At 34.3% G+C, this 13,396-nt stretch overlaps 1 protein-coding gene across 1 annotated transcript in view; it reads left to right on the top strand.

The window, feature by feature from the left end:
- The window catches only part of LOC134846734 (uncharacterized), a 67,633-nt gene that overhangs the window by 20,329 nt on the left and 33,908 nt on the right, over positions 1–13,396 (top strand). The window contains exon 7 of the mRNA XM_063864121.1: positions 7,974–8,002. Coding sequence (XP_063720191.1) covers positions 7,974–8,002 — 29 coding nt within the window. The remainder of the gene's footprint in view (positions 1–7,973; positions 8,003–13,396) is intronic.

Here is a 13,396-nt window from a genome sequence, read left to right as displayed (position 1 = left end):
GGGTGTTTAACTAGTCTCTGCTAGGCTCAATAGATCTAGAGTATACTGGTTTGTTGCGGCGGCTGAAGTTCTCTTGGAGAGGCAACTAATTTCTAAGTTAAATTCAAATCTCTCTGGTGCTGAGATTACAAGTAATTTCAGCACTTACAAATAAGTGGGTTGTTAGTTAGATGGATCATGATTGGTTAATATTAAATACTTTACAGTGGTAAAATATCTAATTTATCCAATCATAAAATGTAGTTTGGATCAGGTTCCACCCATCCGGGTTTTACAGAGTTTTTTAGAATTATCTTTCTGCAATTTGAAGGATGGATGATGAACGTTGGTATTTGGTGAACATCATTCTCTTGTCCGGTTCCTCTTGGATAAGGAAGTTCCAGGACGCTGGAATAATGGACAGGAAATTATTACGTCGTCTTTTGACAATGATTGTGATCCCCAATGAAATCAATCCGATTTCAAAATGGTTTGCTATGACGGGTTTTTCTGTATTATGTAGAGAACTTGTTTTGTGTGCAACCTCGTCTGGGAATGGCGTGAAGATCGTGTGTCGAAGGGATGCCTTGTAACTCGGATCTGTACGTATACTTGAACATCGAGGTGGTCATTGGTCTAGTTCAATGAAGTTCTTTTCTGCGAAGTCAAGTCGTACTCTAAATCCTTTGAGTTGTGATTGTGGACGGCATGTCGGTTGTGCTTAGCCATTCTTTTGTTCGAGTGTGATGGGATCATCTAGTCTTTGGATGTTCGTCTTTGTTGTTGTGTATTGATCTATATACTGCAAAGTATGATTTACATTTTATAAAATTTTGGTAATTCAATTTTTTAATCATGATTTTAGTTAGTCGTTTTCACAAAAGCGTTTTGTTTTAGTTTGGTTATTTTGAAGAGTTACTCACCCTTGAGTACCTCCTTTTAAAAATAGAAGTGTGGTCACAAAGCGTGGATGTAGCGCGGTGGGTTAGGCCGGCTATAGAGCATGCTCAGGACGTCCTCTCTGGTGGGTTACGCCAGGAGTGGGAGTATGATTTCATGCTGTTTCTTTGAGAGGTCCTGTTATGTGATAACGTTTTATGTTGGGTTTATGTTGATCTTTCTTATGTTACTTTGGTTGTGTCCTTTTTTCAAAAATCAAATTGTTTTTGGTATGGGTTTGTCTTGCGACTTTTTTGTGTTTTATTATTTCTTTCTTAGACTTTATAATAGTCTTCAAAAGAATAAATTATCCAGTTTTAAACTGGGTTAATCCGGTTCGGGTACCGTTGGTTTTCTTTTCTTAGTCATGCTGTTATTTTATGATATGTGGTGTTTAGTAAGCTGCGTTGGTTAGTTTGGTTTAGTATATAATTCCTTACCAACCGGGTTAAAGGAAAGTTGTTATCGTGTGTTAGAGTTGTTGAGCGTGAAAACTTGAAAATTAAAATCATTATTTAAACAATTCTTGGTGGGCGAGTTGTGCGAGTTTGGATAGAATTCTTGTGCGAGTGAATGAAAATGTTTGTTTAAACGGTTTGTTTAAAATTTCGTTTTGTTCCATTGTTCTCGTGGGGAGAAGAAACAATTGGATTTTTCCATAATTTACTAATGTTGATCCTTGTGCTGTTGCTAATTTACTAGAGGTTTCAAGAGGTGTTAATTTTGGATGTAATGTTTTGATTTCATTCCATGTGGGAATATTGATTATATTTGATTCTGCTCCTGAATCAATTAAAAAATCAATTTCAAGATCTGGTGGTTGAAATTCTTTGTTTCTTGGGCTTTCTAAGAGAAATGGAATTGTCCAAATTGTTTCTCTGGGTTGTTTTTTTTTGTATATTTTGATAAATATGTTTTGTGTTTGAGCATTGTGTTTCGTCTTTTTTATCGGTTTTAATCACCGTGTTATTTCCGCTTACTTCTTGTGTAGTTTGTGTAGTATCACTGGGTCCAATATAGTAATTATGAAGGAGTTCCAATTGATTTTCATATATATGTGAGGTAAAAGGTTGTTCATATATGATAGGTTCATAGTCGTTTTCGACTGTTATCATATTTACAGAGATGGTATTTTCTGTATCACTTTCTGTATCCGACAATTCACAATTTGTATGATTTAGTTGTATTTCCTTACTTCCTGTGTCATCAATACCTGGGGGGTCTGAAGTTGTTTCTTCATTTGTCTGCACTTGATTAATGTGTCCTTGATGTTTTGGTGTGCTAATTCTGTATCGATGTTTAGAATCAGGGTAACGGTTATTATTCCTGTGTGGTGACTGGGAATAATTTTTGTATCGATTATTGTAACTTGAATTTCGATTTTGTGAATTATTTTGTGATTTGTTTTGATAATTATCGTTTGATCTGTGATAGTTTGATCTATTATATGAAATATTTCTTGATCGATTGTTGGGGTAATTCTGATTTCGATTGTTTGAACAACTTCTATTTCTATTATGTGAGTAGTTTCTATTTCTGTTGTATGATGAGTTTCGTGATTGATTATTGGAATAGTGTCTATTCCTTGGGTTTGATTGGGAACTGAATCCAGAAACAAATTGTGTTGTATTGGAATTTGATCGTGAATAGTTATTTTGGTTATTTTGGCTATTTGATCGATTATATCTATTTTGTGAGAAATTTCTTGTATTTCCTCGTTCGGGTGATCTACCTCTATAACTTGAGTTATATGGTGATTGATTCCTTGTGTAATTTGGGTTGTTCGGAAGTGGTTTTCCTGAACTGTTATTACTATATATGTTTTTATTTGGTAGATTTTGGTCTTTTTTTCATGTATTGATAGAAAGATTTATTTGGTTCTTTGTGCTTTTGAGGTTTATTCTGATTGTCTTGTTGTTTTTGTCTACATTCGGAAATACTGTGTCCGTATCGTCGGCAATAATTACACCATTTTTTGAAGGATGGTTTGCCTTTAAAGTTTGGATGTTTTTCGTAGATATTTAGTATTTCAGTGATTTTTTCAATCAGGTCTGTGTCTGATTCTTGTATGTTTATATGTGTAGTATTTGTTTCAATTCGATTAACATATTGTAGTTTTGGATTTTCTGTTTCTTCGAGTTTCATTGTGATTTCTGCTTGTTCTAGTTTATCTACTAATTTTTGAAAATCTAAGTCTGGTTTTCGAATTGAGGAAGGATGAGATGCTCTCTTTTTTATCGCTACTTTCCTTAATTGAGGTGTTAAGGTCATCATTAAAATTTCTGTCATTTTTGTGTTTTTATAGTCATGTGTATTAAGCGAATATGCTTTTCGAACTAATGTTTCGATTCGTACTGCTAATTGTTTAATTGTTTCATTTGGAAATCTGCTGATTTCATTGCATAAAACTCTTTGATGTTGTTTGTTTCTTTCAGAGTCAAACATTTTTTGAAAATTTTTGTGTGAATCTTTTCCAGTCTGATTTTATTTCTATGGGTAATACTGAAAACCATTTTTGAGCTGCGCCATCTAGGGTTGTTTGTAATAATGCTGTGCGTCTATGTATCCAATTTTGATGTAGTGGCGTATTAATTGGTTCGGGTCCTATATTTAAAATTAAATTTGCTGTTACTGCATTTAGATAATCTTCTACAGAATATTCAGGGTCTGTTCCTGTGAATACCATTAATGGTTTATTCGATGTTATTGATGATACACCCATGAGGCATGGATTCATAGTCATCTGTAGTGATTCTGCGGCATTTGGCATTTGTGAAAAAATTGAAAGTTGATTCTTTGTGATTTCATGTTGCTGAAGGTAATAGGGAAGCGGTATTTCATTTTGCATTTGTGTTGGTTGATAAGAATGCATTAACATTGGATTTTGTGGTTGTATTGGTTGAAAGGATTGTGTGTTAAATGGGTTTTGTGTATGCATTTGTTGTGGGTTTTGTATATCTGTTGGGTTTTGTGGGTAAATTTTCATATTTTGAGATGGTTGAGATTGTCGCGGTCTCTGGGTGCGATATTCTTTAGTATATGGTGCAAAAATATCTGGTTGGTGATAATCATCTTCATCAGATGATAAATAGTTTGTATTATAAGGTGTATGTTGTTTATTTTTATTTTGTTGAAAGAATGGGTAATTTTCACTATAATCCTGTGTAGGTTGTGGATTATCTTGAAAATTTACTGAATTGGTCGATGTTATTGGGAGATTCCAATAATGGGAACATACGTGGTTTAAATTTTGTGTTTTTTTTCGGGGAGGTTGGTTTGTTCTTGGTTTGTGAGCATATTTATAATGGTGTTCTGCAAAAGTGTTTCTTGTGAACGGTTTTCGTGTTTTTGACGGTATTGTCATTGGTCTATACGTTTGATAGTCCATATGGGAACATTTTGGAGCAACCGAAGGTTTTACGGTTGATTGTAAGGTTACCTGTGTTAGTGATGTATTTGTATTTCGTGGTGTTGTTAGATTGGGATGTATTGGTGAAATACTCTGTTGTGTAGTTGTTGCTGTTGTTTGGACAATTTCTTCGTTTATGAAGTGTGATGGTGTTTGAATATCTTGTTGTGTAAGATTTCTGGTTCCATTGAGGTTTTCATTATGTATGACCGTCGAATTTAAACTGTTTTTTCGTGTATCAGGTAAAAATGTATTATAATTCAATGGTGTTGCATCAATGGTTAATGGTACTACTTTTACATAATCTTTGTGAAAAGATATTGTACTTATTGCTTGACTTGAGATAGCTTGTGGGATATTTAGAAATGCATGATGAAACCAGTCAGGGTCCCAAACGTAATCTGATTGTTCTGAAAGAACAGTGTCGTCATTGGTATTTTGAGGTCTACAATTTTTTCTTGCTTGTGAAATTAAATCTAAATTGTGGGTGAAATAATTTATTATAAACCATGCTAAAATCTTTTGTAAATCATGTTTAGTGTTTTGTGAAACATCTTCTTTAGTGAAGTTTTCGCGAATTATATGTAGAAATGTTGAAAATACTGTAATTTCATTTCGTACTTTTGTATGTTTGGATGTTTCAGTTGGTGATATACTTTGAACTTCTGTTTTTTCTAATATAGATATATAACTGTATATTATTGCAAAAACTTCGTTAGTGAATATGGAGTTTGCTCTTTGTGAATTATGATATTGTATGCTTTTGATATATTCTATGAAGACTTTTGAAAATTCTAATTCAATATCGTCTGTTTGAATTGCATATTTACGATGGGCTGTATTTGGTGTGCTGAATTCTATGGTGTAGATTCCATATTGTTGTGTTAGTTTACATATGTCTTTCAAATAATGTTCAATAATTTGTCTTTTGATTCTTACATCTGGGAATTCTGCTTTGCATGGGCTGATTCCTGGTTCAAAAAAATTTACGAGTAAGTTCTTGCAAAAATTGTGTTGTCCTCTATCATCGAGTGAATCTATAAGAAAGGGAAAAACTGCTTCGTCATCTGGATTTTCGTCACATTCAGTGTGGCTCATTTTTTCGTTTGATGACTGTTAATATAAAACTATCGATGTGTCCAATTGGTTGATTCCAATTATACAAGTGTACTGGTTTGTGTTTGTATTTCTTTTTTATTCTTCTTTTTCCTCTTTTTGATGAATTTGAAGTTGTTTCTGAATCGGAAAAATGTAATTGATCGTGAATGGGACAATTTTTATCAATTGATTCTTTTAATTTGTATAGTTTATCTAAATTGCTGGCTTCTGATTCTGAAAATGCGTTTCTATTTTTTGAAAATCTTTTTCGTGTGATTTGTCTTTGTTTGTTTATTATTTTTCTTTTTATTGTTAGTCGTTTTGTTCTAATGTATCCAACTGTTTGTGTATGAGGTGTGATTACAAGGTCGTATTTTTGGTTATCTATCTCGCAGTTGTGTAAAACGATTGTTTGTTTATTTGCTAAATTTTTGAATGACATAAGGTTTAGGATGAGGGATGCAAGAAGTTGTTAATTATTTCTATTTCCTTAGACTGTTAGTCCTTACGATTTTTTGGTTAGCTTAAGCTGGGTCTTTTTGTTCAGGGTTGGAGAGAAAAGTATATCGATTCCGGAGATTGATGTTCTACTTTCTCGTGGCTAGCCTTAGTTAAGGTGTTAACTTACTTAATCTTATTTAGGGGTAGTGATTGTGTTCAAGGGTTGGAGAATAGTAAATTGATCCACAAGGTTCAGGTATAATTAGAACGCAAGCAGTTCGTTAGATACTATTTTAAACTTACTAAGTCTAAGATCTAACCTGGGCCTGGTAAGAGGAGGGTTCAAGAGAAGGATGAATAACCGAAGTTCTTCACTGATTATCTTAATTTGAATGGTTAGTTTTATTGAAATTTTTCTATTAGTCCTGGGTCTTTTGAAAAGGTTGGATAGTGAATCGACGTTTGAGGTCGTTAGACACTTGCTAAGTGGGTGGGGGAGAACAAAATTGTTCGTTTTGATCCAAGAATAGGCCTTGATGATCAGGTTTTTAATTTAATGAGATAGAAAATTTATAAAGATCCAAGGATAAGCCTTGATGATCTGATTTTTAAGTTAAGTAAATTTTTAAGTTTAAAATGGTTTAAATTTATGTAATAAAAGGATTTAGTTTTTCAATGATATTAGTGAGCTTATGATTGCTGTTATGTTTAGGTGATGGAGCTGGAACAACAGGATGATTTATGTGTACTAACAATTTATTGTCATGCTACTAATTTTTTACTTTTATTTTCAATAAATATTTTTCAAATATGTTTTATATAATACTGCAGAAATTAAGAAAACGATCTGAGATCTTTTTATCAATCGTTATTGTACATTAAAAATTTTGTTTAGCGCCTGAAATGATCATGAAGATTTACTTCAAATTTTTATGTTTGCAAATGAAAATCTAAATTCATTGCTAATAAGATTCTAAATATAAAAGTTTGTGTTGGCTTTTGCCTTACAACCATAAAACTAAATGGTAAGTTTCTACGTAGTCGTATATCGTGTCTTGTTCGAGGTCTTCTTCCAATACCGGGTAGTTCTAGTATTGTTCGGAATATCGGCTCTGATCTATTGAGTCGTAGAGACATTTCAATTAAATTATTATCGTGTAACATTTTGAAAATGTTTTGTCTAAATTCTAATCTATTTTTGGTTAATTCTAAGCTATTAAGGTCTTATTCGAGACTTATGGTCGCACCAGATGAGTTAGGACCGATGTGGTTAACTCATAGAGTAATTTCGGATAGGGTACACCGTCTGCTCGTCACGCTATCTTATTTTCGGCCGGATAGATTCGTGCAACTTCTTAGTCTAATACCGATCCTAATCTTACTCTTATATCTACTAGTCTCAGGGTGTTTAACTAGTCTCTGCTAGGCTCAATAGATCTATAGTATACTGGCTTATTGCAACTGCTGAAGTTCTCTCGGAGAGGCAACTAATTTCTAAGTTAAAATCAAATCTCTCTGGTGCTGAAAATACAAGTAATTTCAGCACTTACAAATAAGTGGGTTGTTAGTTAGATGGATTATGATTGGTTAAAATTAAATTTTTTACAGTGGTAAAATATCCAATTTATCCAATTATAAAATGTAGTTTAGATCAGGTTCCAGTGACCAATTAATCGATCAACTCCTCGTATAATATTTAGGAGCGCTGATGATCAATTTGTTTACTGAGAGTACCGTGCTTAGGAGGAGGGTAAGAAAGTCTCAACATATGATGATTCTTGAAGGTTACTCCTTGGTATTCTTTTTGGATAACTTGACCCATAAATTAATTTTTTGGCGAACATATGTCGCATAATGAATAATTGGAATTAAAGGGCTTTGAGAATGTTTTCCGCAAAACGTGCCCAATCCCCTTTAATTCCAATTATTCATTTTGCGTCTAGAGTCTATTTTTCTAGCCTTCAAATCAATATTTAGTGTATCAATAGTGTTCAGGAAATCAATTTGGTTGGCCTTAAAAAGTCAACAAAATTGCTAACATTTCATTTTTAACTGATGGTCTTCTAGAAACTCTAGATCGGCCGTTTATCTCAGTTTTTTGTTTCAGATGCAGTCACTCAATGGGTCGCAACCAAGGTAATGTAACTACCCGCACTGGAGTTTCATGAGAAATGATTGATTATAGGGGATTACATATCCAAAATTAGTTCCATTATAACGGATCATAGTTGCACTTTTAGAGCCCGGGTCGAGATCCCGCTCAAAAACCGCTCTGAGCGTCGAGATCCCGCTCTGAGCGGTTTGAGCGGTTTTTCAGCGGATTCAATCATTGTGTCTTCTCAAGACAACGACTGGGTTTTCGCAACAAACTCAAATCTGATTTCAGAATGGTTGGCTATGTCAGGTTTTTCTGTTTCATTGGTGAGAACTTCTTTGTGTTTGACCTTGTCTGGGGATGGCGTGGAGATTGTGCGTGGAGGGGATGCCTGGTTACTCGGATCTGTACGTATACTTGAACATCGAGGTGGTCATTGGTCTAGTTCAATGAAGTCCTTTTCTGCGAAGTCAAGTCGTACTCTAAATCCTTTGAGTTGTGATTGTGAGTGGCATATTGATTGTAGTTGGCCATTCTTTCTCGAGTGTAGTAGGGTCGTTTTGTCTTTGGATGTTCGTCCTTGGTGTTGTATTCTGATCTATGTATTGCATAATGTAATTTACATTTTATAAAACTTTTATTAGTTTAATATTTTTTAATTATGATTTTAGTTAGTTGTTTTCACAAAAGCTTTTTGTTTTAGTTCAGTTATTTTGAAGAGTTACTCACCCTTGAGTAGCTCTTATTAAAAATAGGAGTGTGGTCACAAAGCGTGGATGTAGCACGGTGGGTTAGGCCGGCTATAGAGCATGCTCAGGACGTCCTTCCTGGTGGGTTAGGCCAGGAGTGGGAGTATGATTGCATGCGGTTTTTGTGAGAGGTCCTGTTATGTGACAACGTTTTATGTTGGGTTTGTTGTGGTTTTTCTTATGTTTTGTTGGTTGTGTCCTTTTTTCAAAAATCAAATTGTTTGTGGTATGGGTTTGTCTTTCGACTTTTTTGTGTTTTATTATTTCTTTCTTAGACTTTATAATAGTCTTCAAAAGAATAAATTATCCAGTTTTAAACTGGGTTAATCCGGTTTGGGTACCGTTGGTTTCCTTTTCTTAGTCATGCTGTTATGCTATGTGTTGTGGTGTTTAGTAAGCTGCATTGGTTAGTTTTGTTTAGTATATAATTCCTTTCCAACCGGGTTAAAGGAAAGTTTGAAACGTGTTATCTTGTGTTAGAGTTATCGAGTGTGAAAGCTTGAAACTGAAATTCATTATTTTAAACAATTCTTCGTGGGCGAGCTGTGCGAGTTTGGATAGAATTCTTGTGCGAGTGAATGAAAATAGCAAAAGGTTAGTACTGTATTTGCTTCTTATTAATTTACTACATAGAATTTTATCTTTACTGCTAGTTGTTGAGGAAAATTAAGTTACAAATTTTCATCATTATTAGATTTACTGCTTGTGGGGGAAAAATTTATAAATTAATTTACTGCATTGGTATTATATTTATTTAATTGTTGGTGCAAAAATTTAATAGGGTTTTAAACAGTTTTGAAGAAGTTTTTATTTTTCTTTTGTGAATTTTTCAGATGATCTAGGATGAAGGCTAAAATTCTAAAGAAAACATGGATAAAGAATGGTGAGTTTCTAATATTTAAATTAGTTAGTAATATGTATAATTCATACTTACCTGTTAGTCGTCGGGGAAGAAACCGTGGGGGAAAATGTCGTGGATGAGATCTGAAGTTGTTAGTAATTTGGCTAAGATGCTGATGATATTTTTAGTTTGAAGCAGTGGCCAAAGCAATTGAAGTGCCTTAATGGTGGTTAGTTCTTCAGTGCCAACTGCAAATTCATAAGGTGTGTTTTTGATTAGATTATATAATTTGTGGTTGAATTTAGTGTTATGGATGAATTCTAAAATGGGGATTTCTATAGGTTGTACAAACTCGTGTGGGATGAGGAAGGGTCGGGATTCTTCTGTGTTGAAGGTCTTGGTGATGGGACAAAAGATATACATTTGGGTTATGGGATCATAATTTCGAAGAATACCATGAAGGTTAGTATCTTTAATGCAATATGTGAAGTTAAGAAAGAATGGTGAGGTGTATTTGGAATTGATGAATTGAAAACGATGGTGTGGTTGTCTGGAGGGAGTGTGTAGGTCAAAGTGATTTTGGATGAAACGATAATAAGTATATGTGTGTGTTTGTTTATTGCGCAACATAATATCGTGTGAGCAGTGCAAATCTCTTTCATGTGGTGCAAGGAAATGAAAGGTTAGTGAAAATATTTGGAAGCGTTCTTTAAAACTTTCGTAGGCTTGCGTGTCTGTTAGTGCTTCTGAAATAATGTGGTCAAACTTGCGATCAAAGATATTTAGTGTAAATACATATGGTGTTTTAATGAAAAATTTCTCGGTGATTTGTGGGTTAGCGAAGCGATCGTCGTCTAAGAATTGATCTTGGTTAGTTCTGATGATGTTATGATCGTAATATTCTAGTGTATATTCATTAGCTCGGGGTGCAGTGTGTGTTTTTAGTGATTTTTCATATCCAATGTAAGTAAATTGTCTAGGTGTTAGTGGTGTAGTGAGTCGATATAGCATGTCCTTATTTCGTTCTATATCGATATGAGTGTTAGATAAAGGTAAGCAAAGGGGATTTGTAAAATGATAATATGAGGTCCAAGGAAGGGTAGGCATTAAAACGTATTCGTCTACAAAGTTACGTGTCTCGTTAGTGTCATGAGGGGTGTTTAAGGTGTATTGTGGAAATGAGGGTAAGGTGATAGCTAAAAATTCTTTTGTGTTAGTGTGTTGTGGATGGTTGATATATTCACGGGCTGTTCCTGGTTTCGCTGGGAAAGGATGGTTGGGGAACTTCCTTTTAAAAGTGCGGTAAGCTCTATTAGTGTTGAGTGAAGATTCAGTAGTTGTGGATGATGGTGCTAATGATTCAGTATAAATTGAAGAGGGTGTAGGGGTAGGGGGGTTGGATGAATCTATTGTGGATGAGATTTGGTTTATGGTTGGGGTGTCAAGGTGATAGGGTTGTTGTTGTAGGGTAATGAAATTATCTAGTTCTGGGGAGATTCGGGGGGTGTCTGAAGAATGAGATGATTGGTCTGAGTGAAGTGAGGAGTAGGTTGGAGTGGATTGGGAAGCATAAGAGGGTGTAGAATTGGTTGGGTCAGGGTTATTTGGTAGTATGGGTTGAAAAGGGGGTTGGGAAAAATTTGAGGAATTGGTGTGAAAATTATTTGATGGAGATGGTTCAGAGTCGGCAAATTCATCGGGGGTTTCAATATTCGGGTTATTGAGTTGTGAGATGGAGTATAAAACTGAGATGTGTGAATTAGTGTCGGAAGAGTGAGGTTGGTTGGGTGGGAATTTGATCGGTGTAGGGATCCAAGTTGTCGGCTCATCGTGGGCTAAAAAAATTATTATTTTGAGACTGAAAAGCGGTGGTATGGGGTTGTTCTATAATTTGTTCATAAGTATTTTCATCTTGTGAGTGGTGTGGCATTATATGTTGGATGGGACTTTGTGATATGGTTGGTCTAAAATTATTATGTGTTATGGCTAAATTTCGAAAATTACGTGGGACTAGGGATAATGGATGGTTATGTGGTAGGGGTGGTAACTGTGGTGCTGTTGGTGTTGTGTCTGTATTGTTATGTTCTTCGTCGTATGTGTTCTGTCTTGTTGCTATTTTTGTGTTATATTCTTTTATTTGTGCGTCTAAAAGAATTTTGTTTATAGATGTAGAAAATATTCCAAAAAATCCTGCAAATAGTATGCGTGCTACACTTGCTTGTCTATTGACTTGTGTGTGTATAGCACATGTGTTATAGATTCCTTTTAAGAGTGAAAAAAGAAATCCAATAAAGTTAAACATTGCGTATAAAATAGTCAGTTTTTCTAAGATGTAGTAGGGCCATCCTAGAAAATCAAGAATTTCATTCTTGAGTGTAACAAAGCTAAAAATATTGATAGATGATATATCTTGGGGACGGTATTTTTCACCGTTTAGATATATATAATCTTTAATGTCTTTAAAATATCCGCTATAGTCTTGCGTATAGATGTCTGCAAATCCTGCGGTTTCGGCAAGTTTGCGTAAGTTTTGGTCAATTGATTGTCTTTGTATTGTGTCCATTTGTGTTAATAATTCCTGGAATTGTTGTGTTCTAATGTGATGTTTAATATCTGATTTTGAGTATATTCCTATTGATTGTAAGTCTATATTTGGGTTTCGAGCGATAGCGCGAATGCTTTCTGGTGAAAATTTTTTGAGTGATTGCATTAATGTGGGATATGGGGTGAGAAGGTAATATTTATCTTCATCAGGGTTTAATTGTACTACGTTGTGGCTATTTTCTGATCCACATGGAACTGCGGTATCCCAGAAATAGGTTCTTCGTGAAAGTGTGTCAACGAAATGTACTTTATTCTTATAAAAGATAGGGATTCTTTTATAGCATCGTTTATCTTCAAAAACGTATAGTGGTGATACTTTTTTAGTACAAGTATAAAACCATAAGATGTTTCCTTCATAGTCTAAAAAATTTGATCTTTTTCCTGATAGTAAATATCCTGCGTAGGGTATTTTTAATACTGCTAGTGCAAGTGATTGTAATATTTGTGTTCTTTCTAATTCGCATAGTTGGTGTAATGTTTCTAATTCGGAGAGTGACATTTCTTGAAAAATTCGGCTAATCGTGTAGTCTAGTTTCATATCTAAGTGAATATCATAGTGGATATTACCAAAATATGCACTATTCATTAGTGATAGTTCTTGTAAACGTGTGCTTTGATCGTCTTGGGGCTTTAAATGTCCACCAGGTTGACCTGTATTCTTTTGAAAATTAACTGGTATATATGATGTTCCTTCGTTTAGGGGATGACTTGTGGCGTATGGGTCGACTTTTATTTTTCCAGTGGTCATGTCGAATCCATTTTCGTATTCAACTAATATTTCAGAGTATTGTGTTTTGTGAAGTGGGTTTCTGTATTTACATGCAAGTTCTGTTTCTTGATATATTTGAAAACGTGTTAATTTATTTTCTATATTATGAATGTTTCGAAAATTAGAACTTATTTTTCGTAATGGATTTACTTGTTCATATGGTATTGATTGTATAAAATATTTTTCGTGAAATTTTATCATACGAGCGTGTATTTTTGCTACTTGAAATGTTGTACATGTGTCTTCGGGGAACCAAACAATTGTTGCTTGTGTTCTGGTTGTAGGGTCGCAATAACCTTGGTCGTATTTACAAGGTAATCTAATTCCTTGATAAATCATTGTGTTGTCTGATAAATCTCGTGTGAGTTGTATTTTTTCGAGTTGTATTTTCCAATCGAAAAACATGATCTCTTGGTATCCTTTGTTTTTTGTGTCTGCTTTGCAGTTTGATGGGTCATTTATACCAATGTGT

The sequence above is a fragment of the Symsagittifera roscoffensis genome, chromosome 5, assembly GCF_963678635.1.
Source record: "Symsagittifera roscoffensis chromosome 5, txSymRosc1.1, whole genome shotgun sequence".
In the NCBI taxonomy this organism is placed as follows: domain Eukaryota; kingdom Metazoa; phylum Xenacoelomorpha; order Acoela; family Convolutidae; genus Symsagittifera; species Symsagittifera roscoffensis.
The sequence above is the reverse complement of the archived record's forward strand: the minus strand, read 5'-3'. Positions and strand labels throughout refer to the sequence as shown.